A 23,563-nucleotide genomic window follows, 5' to 3' on the forward strand; every position below is an offset into this window, starting at 1 on the left:
TAATGTACCAAACTAATAGGTTCTATAAGGGAAACGAAATGGAAAATTTTTCTTGAGTACTAGGCACCTCTGGCTGAAGAGATAGTAGGGCCAGTGTTATTATAGATGTAGTGGAATCAATAATACCTTTTCATTCATTTCTTTCTCATTTCACAAAAATGCCTATTTTAACCAGCAGAGAGGTAAGGAGATATTAGATATTGTCAAGGGCAATTTTTCATTCTCACATGGATTATATTCTGGGACATTGCTCTTCTAAATAGCTCCATTTCTGTTTTTTTTCTTCATTTTTTTCTCTCAGAAATGTATTCAATTTTCTTCCAGCAGCATGAATTCATCTGGAAAGCTATGGCAATCAATTAAGTAAATGGGAAAATAGAATGCTTTTAATGATGATCATCAAGCTATATGGAACCCACCCTCTTAGGTCTAAAACCCACACATCTTTAAGCAATATATTAATTAAGCTTTGGGTAATACTTACAATTAGAATCAAGCTTTTATGATTTTTAAAAATCACTCTGAGAGAGAAAAAGGAAATGTTTGAAAAATAATATGCAGCTGTTGGTTTTTAATGCAATTCATTATCATGACTATGTTGTCACTTCCTTGGATGCATGGAGACAATTCCAGTTTGTTTTACTGATGAGCCTCCTCATATACAATTGGAGGAATTTTGTATGTAGCACTTTTTCCAGATGTTTCCCTGTTCCTCTAAGTAAGAGGTTGGCAAACTTTTCCTGTGAAGGACCGGATAATAAATATTCTAAGCTTTGAGAAAGTTGAAGCTATATGAAAGTACTTACATAACAAATTTCCACAGTTCCTGCATTGATGGAATTAAAAATATAATAAAATTATAACTGAGTACAATTTTGGAGGGGTGGCAATAAACACCTGCTGATGAGAAGGGTAACTTCTTACTGTTGGGATAATATTTTGCTTAGTTGGGGTTCAACATTAGTGTCTCCTGTCACTAAGTCATTGCAGATGTTCATCCCGAAACCATCCTTAGATCCTGGGAAGCAGGCTAGCTGTGGCTCGGAGGGCAGTTTGCCAGACCCCGCTCTTGATCAGTGTTCTCAGCTTCAACGTGCAGCAGAATCACCTACAGGGCTTGTTGAAACAGGCTGCTGAGCCACATCCCCAAGTTTCTGTGGGCATTTCTAACAAATCCCTACCTGACACGGATGCTCCTAGTCTGAGACAATACTTTCAGAACACTGTTCTTATTGTCGGTCCTTTTAAAAGGTCACATTGAATACAAATCTATCCATTTTAAATTTTCATCGTTTACGCACATATTTCAGCCCACCTGATAGATTTTACCTTTTTGAACTCTGAGGTACAGGGGTAGTAAATCCAAAGTTAAATTTCCATTAAAAAGTAAAGAAGATCTATTTAGCTAGATCAGGATTGATAACAAAAGGGACTTTCGTCTCTTAAATAGCGAATAGTCTCTTGCTTATAGTGTCAGGCATCAGCAACACTTACTTGTCTGCTGTAAAGAATTCCTGAATAGCATCTTTCCTGTCCGCTCAAACTTTTAAAATAGTATGCAATATTCCGAAGGGTATATGTAGGTGAAACATAAGACTGACAGTTCTGCCTTAGGTTCACCATGTACTAACTCACCAAGCACATTAACAACATTATGCTCTCTGGATAGAATTTGTTGGCATGTTCAACATATCGAATTTAACACAAAAACTTTCCTGAGGCCACCAAGGGCCAAGGGAGATACCTGTTTCCTAAGCCCGGGAGTTGCCCATGGCCTACTAGACCAAATCATCTCTAAGGTGACTGTTAAGTTGCACCGGGCTCTCCAGCTGAGCTCTGAACAGGCTGAACTGCTACCTTTATTGAGGTTATGGAGTTGCTTGATGATGCCAAGGCACTGCTGATTGTAATGATCACATCTCACCAAAAAAATTCTCGCGGAAAAGAAGCAAAGTGGAAAATATGTTCTCCTTCTGTTTATTTGTCCCAATGTTTTAAAAAATCAGCTTTATGGAACCATAATCTCCCTCATGACAGATGGGCTTACACATTAGCATCGTGCTTTCAATCAACAGTTTACATTTCAAGAGGAAGGTGAAGAAACCGAATGTAAAGACATCTTCAGCATCTATTTGTCACTTTCAGTTTTATAACATTGATACAAAAAATAGTATTCTGATTAGCAGCTTGATTGGCAACCCATGTAACCCTAAACAGTACTACAAACCTGGAGAGTGCACTTTTACAGACAATTACATTTGGCGAAATAGTATGTACAATTTTGACAAATAAATACATAAATACGATCATTCATCTATAACGATATACCTAAATGTCAATTATCATTAACAAGTGTTTCTAGTAAATTACTTCTTTCATTCACAAGGTACTTTGTTGCTTATAAAAACTATCTTCACCTTTACAGAATAAATCACATAATCAATGCCCCCACTAAACCCACATATTAGGAAAGGTAGAAAATGAATCCCAGACGCTTTATGTAAATATTCCATTGTCTTTTGACAGAAGAGATTGGATTGAAAACCTCCTTCCTTAGCTTCTCTGTAAAGAGTTTGTTTTCCCCATATCATATCACACAAAGGGGTTTTGTTCTGAATTTAATCCAAATAAAAAATGATCTTCATTTTTTATTCTAGTTATTTAAAAATACAATATTATATATTGAAAACTGGCATTTGCACCAATAAAAGAAGACAGAAAGCCACACAAACTAGCCACCAAAGGTAAAACTTTTTCCCCAAAAATAAATTTAAGAAAGAAAATGCAAGAATACAGACACTAATTATTAATACTTTTTGTTACCCAACGCAAAATGAACAAAACATGTAGAGGGACAGTCAGAAGGCTTTCGTAAAAACTGTCTGAACGACTCCTAGTACAATACTGTCCAAAGTATTATTTTATACCAGAGAAATGATAGTCAAGTTTTTAAAAATGGCATCACAAATCATTGAAACTATAATTTGGCCAGTGTCATAAAATTAACAAAGGTAGAAAATTAGAGCATTTTCTGATCACTTGACTTAAACATAGTTTTGAACATTCAAAAAAACAAAGGGCAAACATGCTTTAGGCTATTGGAACTGGACAAATGGCCTTGCCTCACCAAGCTCCATGCAGAAGGAAGTGTACCCAGCAAGCACATTCTAGCTGTACGTAAAGATGGGGAGAAGAAAAACCGGCCTTTAAAATATATACATATGGGCTTCGATGAATATTTACATGTTTGTCACATGGGCACTACCTAGCATAAAAAAGTTAGGAAATAGTTCTTTAAGACATGTGATTCTCTGATTTTTGCTCCTTTTAAAGATTAGGGCTCTATTCATAATGTACACACACAGACACACAGACAGACACACAGACACACACCCCAATTCACAGATGTACATATATGATGTTTATAATGCGTAATTCCTTGACACCAATGGTGACTTGACTCGGCATAAGGTAAATGCAAGACAGTGTATGAGACAGAGGCTTGACTCGGCCACACGACTGAAAGGTGAACCAAGTACAAAGTCGTGAGACCTCTGCAGTGATTGAAACTCACAGCGGTTAAAGGTTGGGGTCGGAGGGTGGCTCGCCTGTGCTAACCCATCTCTCCCCAGTTCTTACAGTTCTGTTGACTGTAAGGGGAAAGATGTGCTAAGGGACTGGGAGGCCTGTCTCGTACTGGGTTGTTCTAGCGGGGGATGAGATATCCAGTGTTTTCAGGAAATAGGCCATGTTTCCATTTATTCATTTTGTCTACCTGTTTGCTATCAACTTCTCGGGGGGCTTCCAAAGTCAGGTTAAAAAAAAGGCATACTCCCTCAGTTGGGGGCCTTTCTCTGAATGAAAACAGTTTTCTAGTGAATGGTAGAAGATATGGAATGTGCGGGTTTGCTGAGAGCCTATTCTGATAGAAGAGGAAGAGCTCCACTGATCCTCCAAGCTCTTACTGAGAATTCAGATCAAGTGTTTCCTGAGATCTAAGTTGATGTGATACATTTTGCAAAGCATGTGCTTCAATTATTCTACTATGCCCATGGCCAGAGGCTCCTCCCCAAAGAAAGCCAGCTGCCTTCACTTTCAGTGCCCTGGGAGATCAGGGCGATGCGCTGAAATACTAACTTATTCATTGAAACCAGAAGAAATGACAGTGACATTGAAGCTTCCCCAAACACCTAACATTTCCAAGGAAAAGTCAACGTCTTAGAAGAATCGGGTGCACTAATAGTTCATATTTGATCTTTAGTTTGGCAGATTTCATGTTAAAATGATGTGACTACTACTTTTGACCATCGTTGTAATTATGTAACTATTTTAGCATTTAGCATAATGCATGATACATTGCATTTCGTAGCACCTTTTAAACCAAGGATCTCAAAATACTTAGCAAATGCGATTTGCTCTCACAGCACCTGTGAGGTAGGTGTTTTTTCCAGCCATTTTATAAATGAGTGTATTTGAAGCACAGTAAGGTAAAGATGCCTGCTCACATGACCCAACAAGTATTACGGCATCAGCAGAACCTGAACCCAAGCTTCCCCTTCTTTTTCCCATGAACCTCAATCACAGAGACTTCTGAACACCTCCTACCAGCATGGCTGCTAGAGGTACTTGGGTGTTTTGGGTATTAGAGAGTGTCACATCTCTCAACTGTAGGGTGAACTCATTCAATAGCATTGGTATCTGTTAAAAGATTTTCTCATGTACTTTGCAAATGTGTGGGAGGGGCATCTTATACTATTGCTAAGCTTATGTTAATTATAATGCATATATAAATTTGTATTTTCTCCGTGTGATTTATTGTTCTGGCCTCCCACCAGCTTATTTCTACACATGTGCCTGCCTGAGACAGAAACTGTAAAATGCACTTAGCGACATGGTATGGAGAGGAGCAGAAAAGATGACATTTGGCAAAGTCTCCTTGGAGGCACCGGGTAATGTTTGTTTAATGCACAAGCAGAATCCTTTTCCAAACATGCAAAGTATCTCACTCTTAAGTTTAAATTTCCATTTTTTAAAACTGCATCCTCCCTGCCTGTGCTAAGTTCATTTCTTGTTGGTACCACAAATACTGTACACACAATGTGGCAATATATGTAAAAATTCAATGTAATAGCACACGCAGTATTAATCATCACATCCAGTGTGTTTTCCTGACTGTGTAGTATTTCTCAATTGTTTTTGAAAAAGAGTTACTTATTTATTTACTTCTGCAGAGATGCTATGAAGACATTACTATGAGTTTCAGTTTCCTAGAACCAGATTTGTATCTCAGATGTACAGTATGTAAATCATAGAAGTTGTTAGGAAGCTGCTTTTTGAGATAAATGCAAGGCCTTCGGACCTGAGAATAAAATCTGGCCCTTCTCACTTATGCATTGTCTCTATGATCAAAGCCTAACACGTGTAAATTGGCAATCCAAGAAAGGAACTTGGAGTGGGAAGAAAAAGCTTTTTACAAAACCCCTTCACCAGTTCATGTCTCCTGGTGACACCTGTAAAATACCAACACCCTAAACCCCATTTCTTAAAAAAGAAAAGAAATGTATTTACATTGGTAAAAATCCTAACATCTGAGATGTTTCTTGCTTGACATGTCATTCCAGATTCTGTGCATCTCTTCTGGAGAGATCTGATGCACAGTGATAACCCGGCGGTACCTACACAAACTGTAGGCCATTTTCCAGTGATTGAAGCCACTGTTCTGGAAAGGATGTATGCCCAGCTTGCGGAGACACAGTCCTACATATACATCTTCAAGGTGGAGCAGCCTGGTGTGGAGTGAGGTCTTGTAAATGAGCTCAGCCACATCGGCTGAGAAGATATAGCCAGTCCCCGAACAGAACGGTGGGTAGTTACTGTCGGGGTACAAATCCCTGGGCATATACCACTTACTGCGGACGTCCCGGATGGGCCCTCCATTGATGACATAGCCAGTAAAATACCTTCTTCGTGGCTTGGTGGAGGGTTTTAGTAGTTTATAAATAAGGTTGTCCATGTTTACAAAAATGTCACTGTCTGTTTTCATGACATACTTGGCTTTTGAACAAAAAGTGGCCACCCATCTCATCCCCATTAAAGTTTTGAGGGTAAGGTTATGGTAGGAGTCAATGAAGTCCTCCACGATAATGTCGTGGAAGATTTGGCTCTCTTGCTCCACCATCTGATTCAGAACAGGGTCGGTGTTCTTGCCCAGGAGAAACAGAGTGGCTATCTTGATCCCCTTGAAGTTGTTTTCATCTCCCCATGTCTCTCGGATGGCCTGGCGGGCGTCGAATTCTTTGTGGGTGGTGCTGATGAGGATAACAAGGAAAGGAATGTTTTTCTCACATTTGTTGGGCTCATTTATAAGAAATTCGAAAGAATGTGGGTTTATAGGTCGAGTTCTTATGTTGCCAAATGTGAAGTTTTTCCTGGCAACTGTTAGGTGGCTGAATGGCTTGGAGCCAGTGTAGGAAGAAGTAGGACGAGTTACGCTCAAGTACCAGAGGGCGCTGGCCCAGCACACAACTGTCAAAACATACAAACAGGAGACTTTTGAAGCCATGGTCTTGAGAGCACGTCTATTCCAAATACTGAAGAATATGCCTTCTTGGCATTAGTTTCTTGTCATCTTGCAAGGGCAGCATATTATTAATTAATTTTCAAGTTGGATGGAGAAGTGTGAGCGTAGGATTGTCCATGGGTCTCAGTGGCAGTCTGGTATCTCTCCATTCATTTTATTTGCTTCCACACCCGATGGGAGGTTCCATGCCTCATAGATCTTCCTCTTAACTCTGCAAAATCAATAAAGTAAAGTTGCTCAGATTTATGTAGTTATTTCATATTCTCAAATAAACATAAAATGGGTATAAGAATTGCCCATGATGACTAAAATAAACATAATCATTCATTTCCATCAGTACTGAAAACTTCTTGACACAACCAGCCTCCCTTTTCTTCCCTTGATAGAAGTGGTTTGTGGAGAATTATACCCAATAACAAGTGTACAGATTGTGAACTCTAGATGAATATGAGGTACACTGAACATTAGTAACTAAAACAAGTTTCCCTCTCTTCACAAGAGTTCTTCTTTGCAGTTAAACGCTTTCTGACACTAACGTCTTCTTTCAAGCAGGGGACTCTCACACAGCCTCATACCTCTTCCATTTTTCCAGCTCTGAGTTTTTGTTTGCTTGACTCTGACGAAGAAATCAGTTCTCAACAACTCTTTGCTTTCTCTAGCCCCATATGTGAAAATGTGTCGATCACCACTGGAAAATCTTTGCTAAAATTGTCTCCTTTGGTTCAGATTTAGAAACAATTCCCAACTTTTCCTCACTTTTTCTTGACTTTGGCTCCCACAAATGTTAGTTCCTACCCCTCAGTTTTCTGTGACGCTTCACTTGGAGAATATCCTTACTCCTCATGCTTGAAGACCATCACACAAGTGTCTTTTCAGACAGCTGGCAGCACTCATTTGGGAGTTGATCTAAATGGTATCACTTTTGTGATTTTCAACAATTCACCCTTATGTTCCCTTGATGAAGTTATATTGCCCCTTTTAATTCTTCTTTTTAAAAATATGTCTTTATTGATTTTTAGAGAGAGAGAAAGGGAGAGGGATAGAAAAATATTAATGTGAGGGCAATACATCGATTGGCTGCCTCCTGCATGCCCCCTACTGGGGATTGAGCCCACAACCTGGGCATGTGCTCTGACTGGGAATCAAACCAGTGACCTCTTGGTTCATGGGTCGATGCTCAACCACTGAGCAACACCAGCTGGGCTTAATTCTTTTTATTTAGTTATACTTCATGCAAACATATCAGGAATATAATAGGAGAGACAATTGAGCTTGGGGGCCACAAGTTCACTGAAGATGTGACACAGTCCTTTAATTGGTGTTCAAATAAAAAAGTTGTCTTTTGGAACTCAAATTCTTTCTAGAACTTCAGCTGCTATCATGCCAGTTAAAAATATGTGCCAAGTTACAAAGTCCATTCATGTAAAAATTTGTCTCTTTCTTCCTAGCTGGAGCAAAATGTGGTAGTCCTGGACGACAGAGATAGCAGACAATGGAGATCAATTTCAACAAAGTCTGCTTCAAAGAAGACTATGAGCTTAAATGTACAGACTGTGTTGAAAAAATTTAACTGGGATTACAGACTGCAAGTCATGCTTCTGAGCACAATAGTCATAATGAAATGAAAAGACATGATGGGCAACAGCAAAGATGATACACGCCTCTGTCTAAGCCAAGAGCTGACTGACTATATGATCTATATGAGGCCAGCAATAACCAGTGTGGTCACCGTTCTAACTAAATGAATATTAGAATGGCTTTAAGCAGCATGACTCTAGGCATAGTCAGGCCTTCTCACATTGGGATATATAGACATCACCTCCATTTGAATTCCAATGGGATTGAGTCTCAAGAGGATACTAGAAACCAAACTTTCTCCACCATTTTCCTAGTCTACTTAGCTGATTGTTGTTAGCCTATCTTTATCCTCAGACAGCCCTTGTTGCCTTTCATACTTTCCTACTAAATTGTGAGCCACCTATTACTTAGCTGTTAAGGGACCCAAAGAGTCTCATCTGGAAGAGGTTCTTATTAAGTTCTCTACTGGAACCACTAACCAGGCTGTTGATGGGGGATTAATGGTGTATGAGAAGTACTGGAAAAACAGGAATAGAACCCAGACTCTTCCTCAAGGAACTCATAGTCTATGAGGAAAGACTTCAAAGAAATGGCTTAAAAAGTGGGATAACAATTTCTGTCACAAGGCTATTGGAGTACACAGAGGTGGGCTGGTGGACAGGAGGTGAGAGAACCAGGCACTGTCCTGCAGACTGTGCACAGTACAGCTCCACAGGGCGACATTCTCATAGACTGCAATGGGAATCCCACTCCTCCATCCCGCCCTGGAGTCAAATGATGAGTTAGCCCTGGGGAGGATGCCATGGAAACTTCAGCAAAGTTATCTGAGCTGAATCTTCAAGGACAACTAGGGATTACCTGGGTGAGAATTGGGCATTCTAGGTAAAGGGAACAATATATTCTAAGGCATAAAATGAGAGAGGTGTGTGCCAGGAGTGCAAATAGTGGAGTGAGAAAGGAGGACAGGGTGATGGGGAGGAAGATGGGAGTGGTGAGCTTTGGAGCGAGAAAAGCAGGGTCAGATGGGGAGGGGCACTCAGAAACTGTTCTGAGCTGAGTAGCTGCTTACCCATCTTTGCAATCGAAAGGGGGCAGAGGAGGGTTTTACTTTCCCCAAATCCTACCCACTGAATTCAATAGCAATTCATTCTTCCACATTAAAGATTTCTTTCCCAAAGTTCTATGCCCCAGATGGGTAAGTGACAATTTGTTTTATCCGCTACCTTTCTGTGTGATTTTCTGGGGAAAGGGGCTCCATAAACACAGGTAGCGGGAGATTTAGAAAGAGCTAAAAGAGGGAGAAATAGGAGACAGGTGAGATCATGAACAAGTTTATGTATTTATAAACACTTTTCATGGAACAGTGAGCAATTTTCCCCAGACAGCTAGCAGACATGATGCTTCATGCCATTGTTATTGCAGGCCTCACTTTAAACTGTGGATGCACACCAGGCACTGCGCTGTGTTCTATGCCATATATTTTATAGAGCTTCATTCCCTACAGTGTTACGAGAGGCATTGTCTCCATTTTACAGATGACAGAATGTAAACTCAAAGATATGAAGTAGCTTGCCCCAAATCACACAGATAGTGAGTGAGTAGCTAGAGGTGATTTCAAGCTTCCTATGGCCTGTTAGGACAACAGGCAAAATCTTGGATGGGAAAGCTCAGGGTGGCAGGAAGCATCTCCGGCTGCTAGTCTCCCGGGGATCCATGTGTTCATTTTCATAGACGTGTGCTCAGTTCTTGGATATTTTTCTAGTTCATTTTGGTTTGCTACACAGCACACTATAGCAATTCTGTGGGGATTCTTAATCATGAAAAAATGATGATTTGCAAAGAGCACTTTAAATCTTAAAGACGCTGGGGGTGGAGAGCTGCAACTGTTGAAGGGGTTCAGAAACACTCTGCAGTTCACTTTCTCTGAACTGAAACACACACACATATACACACACATGCATATGCATACGTGCACGCACACACACACACGCTGAAATAATCTATTGACTTTATTTTTCAAACATGAGAACAAAAGTAGGCACAGTACTCTATCTTGGTCACTAGCAAATGCAAGTTATCACCTATAAAAACAGGGGACTTGAAATGGGACAAGGAACTAGCCTAGAACTGAAGAGCTGCCAAAAATAATGATGAAAGGGTGCTAAAAAGGTCCCTTTTGCTTACAACAAAACAGATTTTTCAGGTGCCCAAATACAAACATATGCCTCTTGACCAGAACCAGTAATATAAGACTGTGTACTGGTACTGTGCATTTAACTCTAAGGAGTAACTGCATATCTATTGGATTAAGTAGTTGGTAATGGGCCATATGTTCCTGTTTTACTCTGTAGTAATCCTAACTTGCTATGTGGCTTTCTGTGCATCAGTAGCCTTAAGAATAAAATAAGGGCAAAAATAATATCTGCTTAATCTGCAAGTACATTATAGGCATTAATGGCCATTGCTAATCGTTTGAGTTTCTGGGGAAAAGCTGCTGTACAAGCAGATGGTATTATGATACAAAGAGCAGGATCTAACGGGATGAGGGGATTATGGCAGGTCATCGGGTCCTGATTTGGGATCCTGAGCACATATACCAATCAATTCTCCTAAATACATAGGATTGGTATCGGTTTCTTGGTTTGTCCATCTAACATTAGTGAATACACTATACAGATATTCCTGATAGAGAATTCTGTTTTCTATCTGGAAAACTCAAAAACAAAGGTCCACTGAAAAGCCAAAGTCCGCTGAAAAGTTCTGGGGAAGGAGCTGAGTGTCACAAAGCTCAATCCTCTGGGGGATTCTTTCAATTTTACAAGATTTAAAATCTTGTTTAACCGACATGTTAACGTATCAGTAAAATAGCAAGTTGCAGGTACAACGTTTGTCATTCCTTTTAGCAGCCCTTCCACAACCACAGACACTTATGACACATTAACTTGTCATCTGTTAAATACAAATCCCTGCAAACAGAAACATTCACTAGAACACTTGAAAGATTGTTCCCCCAGGGGCCTTGCTGTATCTCAGATTACTGCATTTGCAGAACTCCCTAGGAACTACCCACCTCCACCTTTCAGGAAGTTAATGGGGCAGAATTTTCAATTTAAGGAGCACATGTTTCTCCTAGAAATTGCATGGTGGATGGGCTGTTCTTTTGAGTAATTTGGTTTTTTTTTTAAGCCCCTAAATTTGCTAAAGTTCTTCTGTTGTATGGCCAGAAGTAAGTCCTGGAAGCAGGTGGGTACTGTCTCTTGGGTGGCCTGTGCCTAGTTTGGGGTGCCAAGTTCTTGTCTTTCCCTATTAGGGTTCAAACAGGTACAAATCTACACTATTTCCTATGCCTCGATTACCACTTAGTTGGCTCCGCAGATGTCCCATCTTCCCTATTCTCATGGGCAAGGCCACAGGGCCCCACCAAGTGGCCTGCTTGCACTCTCTGGTGTCTCAAAAAACATAGTATCTCCAGGTTCAGATCTCCCTGGATTTTCAAATCTACTTCATTTGTTCATCAAAGATGTGCTGAACACCGGTTAGATGCTAGGCACTGTTCTGCATGCTGCAATACAGGCAGGGAGCTTACTTTCTAGGCGAGGGAGGCAGAAAATAAAACACCTGGTAAATAAATGCAAAAATAATTTCAGGTGGCAATAAGTGCTGTGATTCAAATAAAGTGAGGTTAATAGGTAGAGACTGGACAGAGGGTGGGGGGGCTACTTTATATAAATTGGTCACTCTCTGTGGAGGTGACATTTGAGCTGAGAACAGAATGCATTGGGAACTCCGGTTCAGTCTTTGAGTCTTTAACTAAGGTTTTGTTTGCTTGGCTCTTTGGAATTAATGCTTCATTAGGAAAATCTTTTGGGTTTTGACCTCTGCCCCTCCCTGGTCTTCTGGATCTTTTTGGCTCCCTGTTTTCTAGCTGTGGCCACTCCTGCAGATGCCATAGGCTTCTGGAGATGTCAATTCTGCACTGTATGAGTTTTCCAGGGCTGCTGCAGCAAAGTACCACACACTGGGTGGCTTAAACAACACAGGCGTGTTATCCAACAGTTCTCAGGGCTAGAAGTCAAAGACGATGTTGGCAGGGTTGGTTTCTTCTGAGGGCTGGAAGGATCTATTCCATGTTTCTCCCCTGGCTTCTGGTGGGTTTCCGGGAATCCCTTGCACATCTGGCTCATAGACGCATCACTCAGATCTCAGGCTTCATCTTTACTTGGCATCATTCTCCCTGTGTGTCCATGTCCAATTTCCCCTTTTAATAAGGATACCAGTCATATTAGATTAGGGTCCAACGCTAAAGACCTCATTTTAACTTGCTTACCACTGGAAGGATCCTGTTTCCAAGTAAGATCACATTCTGAATTACTGGAAGTTAGGATTTAAATATGTCCTTTGGGTGGGACAATTCCATCCAAAACACCTACTTTCCTGGGTAACAACAAAATAAAATATTTTGCTTTACAAGACCTCATATTTTATTTTCTTGATTTGAGCAGGTACATTCTTGGGTTTTGTAAGCCAACTTTTAAAGGGTGAAAAATCTGTAACTAGCATTCAAAGAAGAATGAAAGATGAGCGTGAAAAGGGACACCACTTTTGATTTACTGTTATATTTTTAAAGGCTAGTTCCGATTATTTTTTAAGATCACGTGAAGATGATGGCATAGTTTTAAGCAATCGTTTGCTCCTGCCATTTTATCTTTCCTCTAAAAAACACTTATTAGTTGAGAAAGATAAGCCAGGACTGTGGCACATTCTCCAAAAGGATGGGCCCAACAGTTCCTGCGAGACCAGCTAATGCCTGGGGAATAAAACGAGTGCTCCTGGCACCTCTGCAGATGCGAAACACCACCAGCACTTCTATTATTCAGAGCCAGTTCTGAATATTCAGAGACCACACGACATTACAAACATGGTTTTAACATTAAAATCCACATTGTAACTTTAAAAACATGGTACCAAAAGATAAGCCAGGTGGAAAAGAAACCCCATAATATTAACCAGTTGAAAGAGAGAAAAGAAAACAGAAATTCAGAAAAAAGAAAGAAAGAAAGAGGGAGAGAAAGGAGCTAACTACTAGTCCTTATGAAATGTTCTTGAAATGGATGAGAAGCTGGCTGGACAGTATATTAATAACATAATATTAAGCCGGGTAAAAAAAGAGATTCTTTCTGAAAAATGTTTTGATCTCAAATGACTTCCAGAGCTGGTGTATGAGTGAAATAAAAGTACAAAATAAAAAAAAAACTTCATTCTATGGGGAACTACAGGAACTCAGATAGCAACAGAACTAATTGATAAACAAGCCCCAAAGGCCAGAAATTCTACTTGGCTGCATTAATTTGGCGAGTGATTATCTTGATGCCCAACTCTCTCCCTTCCTCTGGCTCTTGTAATTATTCTCTAAATAAGCACAAGAAAGGAAGAAATAAAGCACTATTAGCCCTAGATAATGGTCCTTGAAGGAAGAATTTCATAAACCATTATGCTATACAGCTTGCTAAATTGTTATTTCTCCCTGTCACAGAGGGCTGGCTTCTCTCCTAGCCTTTCTTTGAAGTAAGACTCCTTAGCTGTGGGAAGCACCGTACCCACAGAAGTAAAAATCCCTGAACACTCATACAAATAAGTGTTCCGACTCCTCTGCCTTCGAAAGACAAAGAGCTAACTTGTTCCTTTTAAAATTTTAATTATGAAACCTTTCAAAGAGACCCCATAATTGAACTTGCCCCACACATCATTTGCAATGAGGAACTGGCAGAAAGCAAAAGGTGATATTCATCATGACTTGGCAGTTGAAATCATTTCTCTCCTAAATCTGGAAGAAATTGTTTGAACCTTTCTCCTTTTAGTTCGATACACCTTGACCTTTATTGAAACGGTTTTATAAATCCCTGCATTCAGAAGAATGGGGCCGGCTTGAAAGAGAAGGGGTTCGGATGAGGGTGTCTTTGTTTGGGTTTCGGGCCCTTGCTATTCTGATTCACGGCAGAAAAAGTGCACTTCAAATTAGAAGGGAAGGTTATAAGCTTTCTTCAAATCAATGTGTTGCCCTAGTTCTAGACAGGATTCAGATAATTTTAAAACATCACTACCATCCTCTCAGGGGAAAGTGAAAATGAGGAGATCTTATTATTTTACATAAATGCTTGGCTTCTTTTGCAGTGATGGGTATTGTATCTCAACTGCCTTATATGAGGCACATTTTTCAAGATGGGCAGAGTAATCACTTACTTAATCATAGGGAGCTGGCAGTAGGGCTTCTCCACTGGAAAAGGAAATGCCAGAATTTTTTATTACAGCTGTGGGAGAAGATGAGAGGAAAGACATTCTACTAATGTAATCGGCAGCTGGGAGAATTTAAAAATGATGAGCTATGTGATACCAAAACCAGTATTCATTTGGCTCATTATTTGGGGGGGGGGCAGCTGATATAAACAGATATTTTTAGAAACCACAGAGATGTTAGTGTATCTGCTATCTGAAATTCATGAAGTCTAAGGTGGTATTTCCTAGTCAGCTCATCACAGAGAGGCAACTTTACTGTAGGTCATGTTTAAAAGAATATTAGCACCATGCAGCAACTGATGATAATATATGGAAGATAATTTACAATTTTTATTTTCCTTTTCTAACTCAAACACTTCTTTACACAATTTCAATTTATTGGAATACAAACGAGCCCAAAATAATTTTATGTAGATGCTGTCAATGAAAATTATTCTGCAGGCAGTCATTCTTATGGCACTGGGTTTTCGCCTCCTTGGGTAAACTTATTCCTAGGTATTTTAATCTTTTAGATGCAATTATAAATGGGATTTAAATTTTTTTTCCTTTCCGAGAGTTCATTATTAGTATATAGAAATGCAACAGATATTTTTGCATATTGACATTGTATCCTGCAACTTTACTGAGTTTATTTGCTTTACATATTTAGGTGCTTCTATGTTGGTGCATAATTACTTACAAATGCTGTATCTTCTTGCTGGATCGATCCCTTTATCATTACGTAATGCTCTTCTTTGTCACCTATTATAGTCTTTGTTTTAAAGCCTATTTGTCTGATACATTATAGCTGCTCCAACTTTCTTTGGTTTCCACTTGCATGGATATCTTTTTCCATCCCTTCACTTTCAGTCTGTGTGGGTACTTACATCCAAAGTGAGTCTCTTCTAAGCAGCATATAGATGGGTCTTTTTACATAATATGTTCATTTACTTATAATATTACACATGTCATCATACCTGTGCCTACTCTTGAGTCTGGAGACATGCCGACAACTTATTATTCTCTGTATTTTTATTTTGGTATTGAAAAATAAGCACTATGCTTTTGTTTTAACTTATTCATTCATTGTATCTGACAGTCCCACAATTAAAATTCATAAATGTCATATTAAATATATAGGGTGTCCCCCCAAAATGTATATACACACTTTGAATAATTATAAAGGCAGTGTTTATTAAAATACATTTCATTTTCAAAATTGAGCTATCAGCTGTTAGAGTGTGTACACACTTTTTTGGGACACACTGTATAAACTAAAATACACATTCCCTATGTTTAAGGAGCTTATAACTGTATTAACTTTAATCCACATGGGAAGAATTAAGGAATAATTAGAGGTTACACTACTATAACTGAAATAGTTAATTCTTAATGGGGATGACTGGGCTAGATTCACAGAAAAGACAAAATTTGACTTTGATTCCAAATATAAAAGAATGGATAGAGAAATCTCAATAGCAAAAAAATGAATTGTGGGGAGAGATATTCAGTGGTGAGATGAAAGCATCTGCAAAGAAACAAAGGTGTTACTTGAGTTATTTGGAGTCCTATAGGAAACTGCAGCTTGGCAGAGCATTGGATTCATCGTGGAGCACAGGTGGCAATGAGAAGGCAGAGGGAGTCACTGCTCATGAGTGTATTTGTCTTCCCCACGCCTTCATCCGTTCTTCATCCGCAATATACTTTCCTAACTTTACTTTCATATTTGCAATTTAGGTTGATTGTTTCCTTATGTCATATGGAAAGATCCTTCAATCAATAGGCTAGTGTCCTCAACTGCTTTTAACTGTGTCTCTTTGATGAACTAGAACCTCTGTAAAGGGAAATATTTTACCTGGCTTTATTACAATTTTATTAGTTTCATTGCTATGCCTATCTTTAGCACTCAGCCTAAGCATAATAGCATATTGTAAGAAATATTGCCGTTGATGCAAAAATAATTGTTGAATAAGTGTCCCATCCAGTAGTAGCATCTACAAGAGCCCTTTGCGGAGATGTCATAGAGAAGCGGACCCCGTTCTAGAGCAAGTACTTTCGTGATGTGCTAGGAAGACACACTGAAAGGTGTTTTGTAATTCTAGTGTCTGATATCTTCTTCCATGCCTGGCCCTTTTCACTACACCATTCAAAGCGAATTTCTGATTTAATTCCTGGACTCATGACTTTGTTATAATGTTTCTAAAAGAGAAATTCAGGAAACGTATTGTAGAATCTGAACTTTTTCTGGAGTGAATATTTTCCAAAGTTTTTCATAAGTTGTCAACTATCAAAACCTGGAATTATTCTTTCCCAAATGTCTTTCTGAACTGATTTTTAAATAAATTATCGGGCTTATTGTGGTGGTGGGTCATTTGTGATTATATCCACCTTGTCCAGTTGCAGCAGTAACGTGTAAATTGGATCTCCAAGGAGTTGATAAACTGGTGCAAATAGTGTTTTTCACCTTGGGTCACCATAGCCACAGATGTTATTTGCAACAACTACTGTGCTGTGTTCTTCTATGGAATCCCCTAACAAGATGCTTCACCTCATGTCACATCCAAGCTACTGATAAGAGTATCTACATTGAAAGGTTTGGAACCAATACAACTTCACTGCCAAAACTGTCCTTCCAGAAAGTTATCTTCAGAACTATTTTAGGTTGGTTTTAATATGCTTGGAAATTCTTTAGAGACCATATGTTGCCATACTCAAGAGGATAATTTATAATTAGAGGTAATAGGAATGAGATGAAAAATAACCCTCTAATAACTAGAAAGTTCTCAAGGCATGAAGCACAACAGCAACATGGGTTCTGTGGTTCCCTGGGCATGTGTCAGTCCCAGAAGAGAGAAGTGTAGATGCTTCTGGGTCCCTGGGGAGCTCTAGTGCAAATGTCAGAATCAGGACTATTATTTATTTTTCACTTGCGTTACAGAGTTAAGCAAATAATTAAATGTCCAATGGGAGTAATGTACTCGTGTGGTCTGAAAGACAGTTTTTCATAGTGCTGCCTTATAGGTGGAGTATCTTTGCATATCCTTATTTCTTGGGGTGTGGGGTGTGAATGGGTGGAAACACTGGGTTAGCCAAAGTTCTTAAGATTTGTTTACTGCAGGACTGCTCAGAGCCTTCTGTAAACCATGTTATATTTCTGTTTGGAGATTCTCAAAGGGATTTTGTTATTAGTAGGTGCTTCTTAGGAACACAGTTTGGGGTGCCATTCTCTAGTGGACAGTTAAGATGCTCTAATACTTCCCCTTTGGCATTATAAATTGTTTCTTTTTTGATATTACATTTTTTGTTTCTTAAAAAAAGTGAACTAAAATGCAGATTGAACACAGCCTTTTGGTTACTTTATGGGGTAAACATAGTCTTATTAGAGTATGTATTTTTAAAAAACTCTTGTAAGCCTAGTATCTTATTACTCCCAATTTTGTTAACTTCTCTTTATTCTGACAGTGTCTTTTAAGAATTTATTAATTTTGAGAAAGCTTTTGTGTTAGTAGTACAAAAACAATGCATACTTAAGACAGAAAATTTAGAGCATCAACATAAGCAAAAGGAAGAAAATAAAAATCAAGCCAAAATAAGTACTGTTTACAAGTAGATGTAGACTTTTCATACTTGCATTTTATATACTTTAATTTATAAATACAGGATCGTGTTGTATGGGCAATTTCATGTACTTTTTTCTCACTCAGCAAGCATCATCAACACCTTTGCATGCTATCATCTACTCTCCTGCCGCTTTGTTTTCCATTACTGCCGTATTTATTTTATGTAACCATCCTTCTGCTGTTGGATATTTAGTCTAACAGGCTTCCTTCTCTTCCCAAGTTTACTCTGTTAGCATTCTCAAAGAGTCCAGTGATGTGAATATTAGAACAGATGATAGTGTTCTTGGTTCTACAATGCCTTGTCCTAGAAACTTCACCTCTCAACTGCAGTGTCAGAAAATAAGGGTACCAACAATGATCTGCTGCCTGAAGTCCCTGAAATCATACTCATGGTGCTACTGATAGTCATAACTTCCCAGCCTGGCTCATCAATCTGCAACTACAACTTATTTGCGGGCCACTAATATTTCAAAGAAGCAATGCAAGCAATCGAAACCTGCAATTTATGGGTCAAATCCACAGAATGGGACTAAGCCAACCCTTTTGGCTCTTAGGATGAGAATAGTATGGGATCTGGGGGCCTTTACAATGAGACAGCTCCCTGTTTTGTGTGCAGTGTTCCAGGCTACATGTCTCAGAGCTGGTGCAGGAATGATGCCCACATCATTTACACCATAGATAGTATCTTCAGCACTACAGGGGCAGTTATTAAGAGGCTGAAATAAATCAGCACATCCTGATAGTTGGTTTGATGAGTCAACTCCAATAAGGGTTTGAGCTGACTGTCATGTACTGAAGCTCCCTACTAGGAGAGTCGCTGTACAAGTTCTTCCAGGCATCTGGTCAGGTGTGACATGAGGGAGCTTGGTGGGCTGGACTTCCAGGGTCTAAATGGAGCTCTATCCAGATATGCTATCTTATGAGGATAAGATATTAATTGCCTTTCATCCTAGTTTTCCTAACTGTGAAGCATGCTGAAGTAATACTTCATACAAAGGAAGTCAAATTGGACTAGAAATACCTTTGCTATCTCTATGAGTCAAATGTTTATGAAAATTTGCAGCTACAAACTTTCGTTTTTTAATTCCAGGACTTTGGATTTTGTCAGTAATTTTGAAAAGCCTTTGTTGAAAGAACTGTACCAGGAAGCAATATTGTGAGGTGTCAGACAACCTGAGTTCAAATTCTGCCACTTACTAGATGAGGAAATGTCCTCAGCTGGGAGACAGACAAAGTGTGCCTTCTTCAGATTCATGAAAAGGAAATGAAAGGTAAGTTAAGAACGCAGTCTTGCTTTCATTCATGATTAATAAATACTATTATTATCACTTTTAATATTTAAAGAAAACTATAACTACATTGAAGAATTCTAATACAATTTATTATCACTAAGGATGCTATTCTTGTCTCTGCTACGTGCAGGCACTGTGTTAGTTCCCGGGGGTAGAATGTTGAAAAACATACTCTCTCTACGGAGTTGAAGTCTAGAGAGTAGTCTCCTTTGGTTTAATTCCATATAGTGTTGTAAGCAATTAAATGAATGACATAAAAATACGGATGAAGTGTCGTGAAGATGCACTGCTCAGTGTAGACAGAGGTGGGGGAGACTTGCTGGGGTTACATGGCTCGGGCAGTGGAGCTTTACTTGCTGGGCATCAGCATGGGTTAGTGAAATGATGTAGTTGGGGCTTCCCTCTGGAGCTTTCAACTCAGGCTTAACTTGAAAGAACTGGAGAGACCTCAAGTGTTTGTATTTTGTTTCAACCATTGGCTTTTATTGTCTTAAAGATGTGATAAAACAAGTCCCTACTATTCTCTGTACAAAGTAACTTTTGTAATAATAGGTATTTTTATAATAGCTTAGTTCAGGGAATAAATTTTAATTAATTTGTTGTTGTTTTTTTCAGGTTCTTTAAAATTTAACACCAAACCACATACTATTCAAGTGCTTAAAAACCTGGACCAAGCGGAGGTAATAGTTTCTGGTGTTTAATTAAGAAAAAAAAAAGGGCAAGCATATTTGAAAGGAAACACATTATGGTAAGGAAATTTACTTAAATAAACTATCTTTCCATCCTTATTTTCTGCAGTTTACCATATATTTCCTTTTTCCTGAGATATTCTCTTTTTCAGGAAAACAGACCGCACTATGCCTTTCAAGGATGGACAAGCCGGTGTAAGCCGGTCTTTCTCCAGATTCCCACATTATGCCCTTACAAAGGATGCACACTAAGAAGACTATTATTCAGACAGGGCTGACTTTTTATAAAGAAAAATCTAGGCTCCATTTGGGTGCCATCTATTTACTGGCTTCAAGCTTAAGTTTTCTACAGTGGGCACAAGTGTTTATACAGAAAACATCTACATGCACAAAGTCTCCATGATGCCCCTGAGTCTGAGTAGGTCTGAAGATCCTATGACCCACAAGAATGCCACTGTCCTGACCTGATCCTCTTTATTTTTGAGTCCTGACCCGTGTTAGAGAATGTGTTTTTTTTTAAAATGGAGAAAAATGCACTCTTTTTTGTTTAGCAAAGTTTTCTTTTTAGGTAATAATCCACTCTACAATAGGGTTTAATTATCCACTGATCCGAAAGTCCAACATTGAGCTTGTTTGTTAAGAACCCTGATTTCATCCTTACAGTTTATATTTCAATGCTGGAAGTAGTGTTCAGAGATGGTTTAAGATAATTGTCTACCCCAGGGATAAATCACAACACCTTAGATATGAATGTATCTTACGAGCTATAGAAAGAGAGTTTCCAGAATTTCCCTTGGGAATTTGTACTAGGATCTGATCATGTTCACTTACAGATGTCATTTTTCAGGTACAGACTAGCTATATTCCTATAATTTTAGCACGTATCTTCCAGTTTTCCCCTGGGGCTTGGTGGGAGTCCTACCAATTCTGTCTTATAGTACTTATGTGAGGATAGATCATGAACTTTCAGCTTTCCTTTCCCCAGATTAAGACATGTCCACTTCAATGGTGGGAGAAGAGAGGAGTTTACACCACACACAGTTGTTCCAAAGCTGTCCAGTGTCACTTTTCAATGAGCAATTCAGGAAATAGCTTCCTTTGGATAGTGGTTTTCATCTGACTCATCAGTGTAAAACATCTTCAGGATTTTTTTGAATTTCATTTAAGGAATTGAATTTCCTTAAGATCCTCGCTGTATGATTTGCAAGTCATTGGTGCCTCTATTTTTGTTTTTGTTGATTTTCTTGTCTGGGAGTTTTGAGTTCATAACCTCTGTAAGGAGACATGACCATCTGCCGTAGAGCTTAGCCTCTGACCTGTGGGCTTGGAGGACGTATATTTCAAGGGCATGGAAGCCAAGGAGGGGAAGGGGGGCAGTTTATTTTCAGTTTTTACAGACAACAGGAGGAGAGAATCTAAATTCTGGCAGGAGACTGCATTAGGTGTCAAACTGCCACTCTCGTTTGCATAATGTACAATCTAAAGTGTTGATTCATCTCTGATCGGCGTGTTTACTGAGGGGAGGCGAAATTATGCATTACCCTCTGCCCGCCCCTTGAGAAACCCATCACAGGCCTTCTCTCCATCACCCTGACAGGGACAGAGACCTTTCTGCTCCACTGAACTTGCTTCTTGTCTCCACCTAGCAAGCTGAGTAATGGCGCTGGCTCTTCCCCTTTGCTGCCTCCGACACTGCTGAGTGTTGCTGCTCCTCTCCCAGAAGAAAGAAAGCCACGTACATGTTTCCAGCTGGTTTGGATGCATTTTTTTTTAAAAAAATTATTTTTTAAAAACTGTATCCCACCCCTAAATAGGACTTTCCTTTTGAAGACTGTGGCAGAACATATATGGTTGAAAAGTGCCGTGATGTTAAAATTGAACCATTTGATGTTAATGTAATTGCAGAGTAACTGATTTTAATAGGCTGTTTGTTGAAGGTGAATGTTTGGCACATGATTTTCGTTTTAGAGACTGGCAGCAGCGAATACCTTTGTTTGAACAAATGGTTCCTCTCATTTTCTCTCATTTTAATGAAATTCCTAATGTTAAATACTTGGTGAAACTTGTATTTTTAAATATACCATGGACAGCTTTGCCTTTTACAACATTGTCTTACCTTTATCCTATTCCCATCTGTAAAGTAATGGTGTTTAGCACAGTCTCTGGGAGGACCATGTGCAGGGGGTTCCTATACCCCTTCACCATAAACATTTTATAAGTATTTACATAAACACTTATTACAAACATTATCTCTAATTCTCAAATAATCCTCCTCTTTAGCAAAGAGGAAACTGAGTCCGAGTATTTAAGAGACTTTTCCAAATTCCTCTTCATTGAACAACATGAAATTGCCATTTATGTAGCTTAAAAATAGTTGAACATCAGCAGCTTTCTTGGCTCAACCCAACAGCTAGTCAGGAGAGCTCGGATTCAAACTCAGGTCAGCCAGGATCAAAGTCAGCCTTCCTTCCACTATCCCATGTGACTGCCTTGCTTATTTATATTCCTGTGTTGCTCCAAGTATCTAGCCTTGTATGCATTACACACTTAATATAATATGCGGTTAATAAAATATTTGTTGTTTGGCTTTTTGAAAATGAATTTAGAGGAAGCAACATAGAGCTATGTTTTGCAACCACATAGCAAAGTATTAGATATCTCTGTTCTTATTGCTATAAATCTAGGTGGTTATTAAGAACTCAGATATAATCTCTTGAATCATTAATTCCTCTTCTTTCTACATAGGTACAGTTTCCCTGCATCCAAACAGCTATCAGTAGTGATGGGCTCTTTTTGGAACAGGTAAAATCCTGCATCGCTGATCTCTCTTCCCCCGTGTTTTCTCCTGCCAGCCAGGTTTAGCTATTTTCACAGGTTTGATGAAATGACTGAGAAAGCACTTAGATAACCTGCCTTCAAAATATCCTCCCCATTTTTTCTCACTCAACATCTCTGTTCCACAGTTTCATTTCTTCCTTCTTTAACATTTTCTCTCTTCTAGAGATAATACTCTAATTTTTTGGCCACAGGTGTTTAGCTCACGTCCTTATATTGGCCATTTTAAGGACATACTCATACAGTTTGGAAGAACCAGGTGTTTTTCATATTTAGTATGTCCAAAAGATATGAATTTTGAGAGCAAGTCAATAACGGCACAATTTATAGTGTAATTACATAGTAATAACTCAATTTGCTTGTGAACACTGAATCCTCTCCATGGGTTTTAAACAGATGTCACAGCAGATGCACCTCATTTAAGAAAGAATGTCTATTAACTATAGCAATAGCTGGGCTTTATCTTCAGTGGTGCTAAATTAAAGTGATAATAGGTAGAGGCCACTGTTGAATACTATTAGGAAGTGTCATTCAGACAGCAAGGGGCAGAAGTTGTCAAACAACTCAAAGTTCCCATTCCCATGAGTAAGTGTATCAAATATAGTGTCAGCGTTTCAAAGGGTTGATGAATACTTGGCTTTGGGGTTATGTGACAGTTGTCGAGTCATAACTGAATTTTATAGAGAACTAACTGTT

General features: G+C 39.0%; 1 protein-coding gene across 5 annotated transcripts in view; it reads right to left on the bottom strand.

The window, feature by feature from the left end:
* Positions 1-1,962: 1,962 nt before the first annotated feature.
* B3GALT1 (beta-1,3-galactosyltransferase 1) overlaps positions 1,963-23,563 on the bottom strand; it is a 448,865-nt gene continuing 427,264 nt past the window's right edge. For 4 of the 5 annotated variants that reach the window (XM_081142112.1, XM_081142114.1, XM_081142116.1 and 1 more), the window contains one exon: positions 1,969-6,791. In XM_081142112.1, the coding sequence (XP_080998238.1) occupies positions 5,582-6,562 (981 nt within the window). In that variant the 5' untranslated portion in view covers positions 6,563-6,791 and the 3' untranslated portion in view covers positions 1,969-5,581. Of the gene's footprint in view, positions 6,792-23,563 lie in introns of all 5 variants that reach the window. The other variant, XM_081142115.1, reaches the window with a different exon arrangement.

The sequence above is a fragment of the Miniopterus schreibersii genome, assembly GCF_964146895.1.
Source record: "Miniopterus schreibersii genome assembly, chromosome: 7".
NCBI lineage: Eukaryota > Metazoa > Chordata > Mammalia > Chiroptera > Miniopteridae > Miniopterus > Miniopterus schreibersii.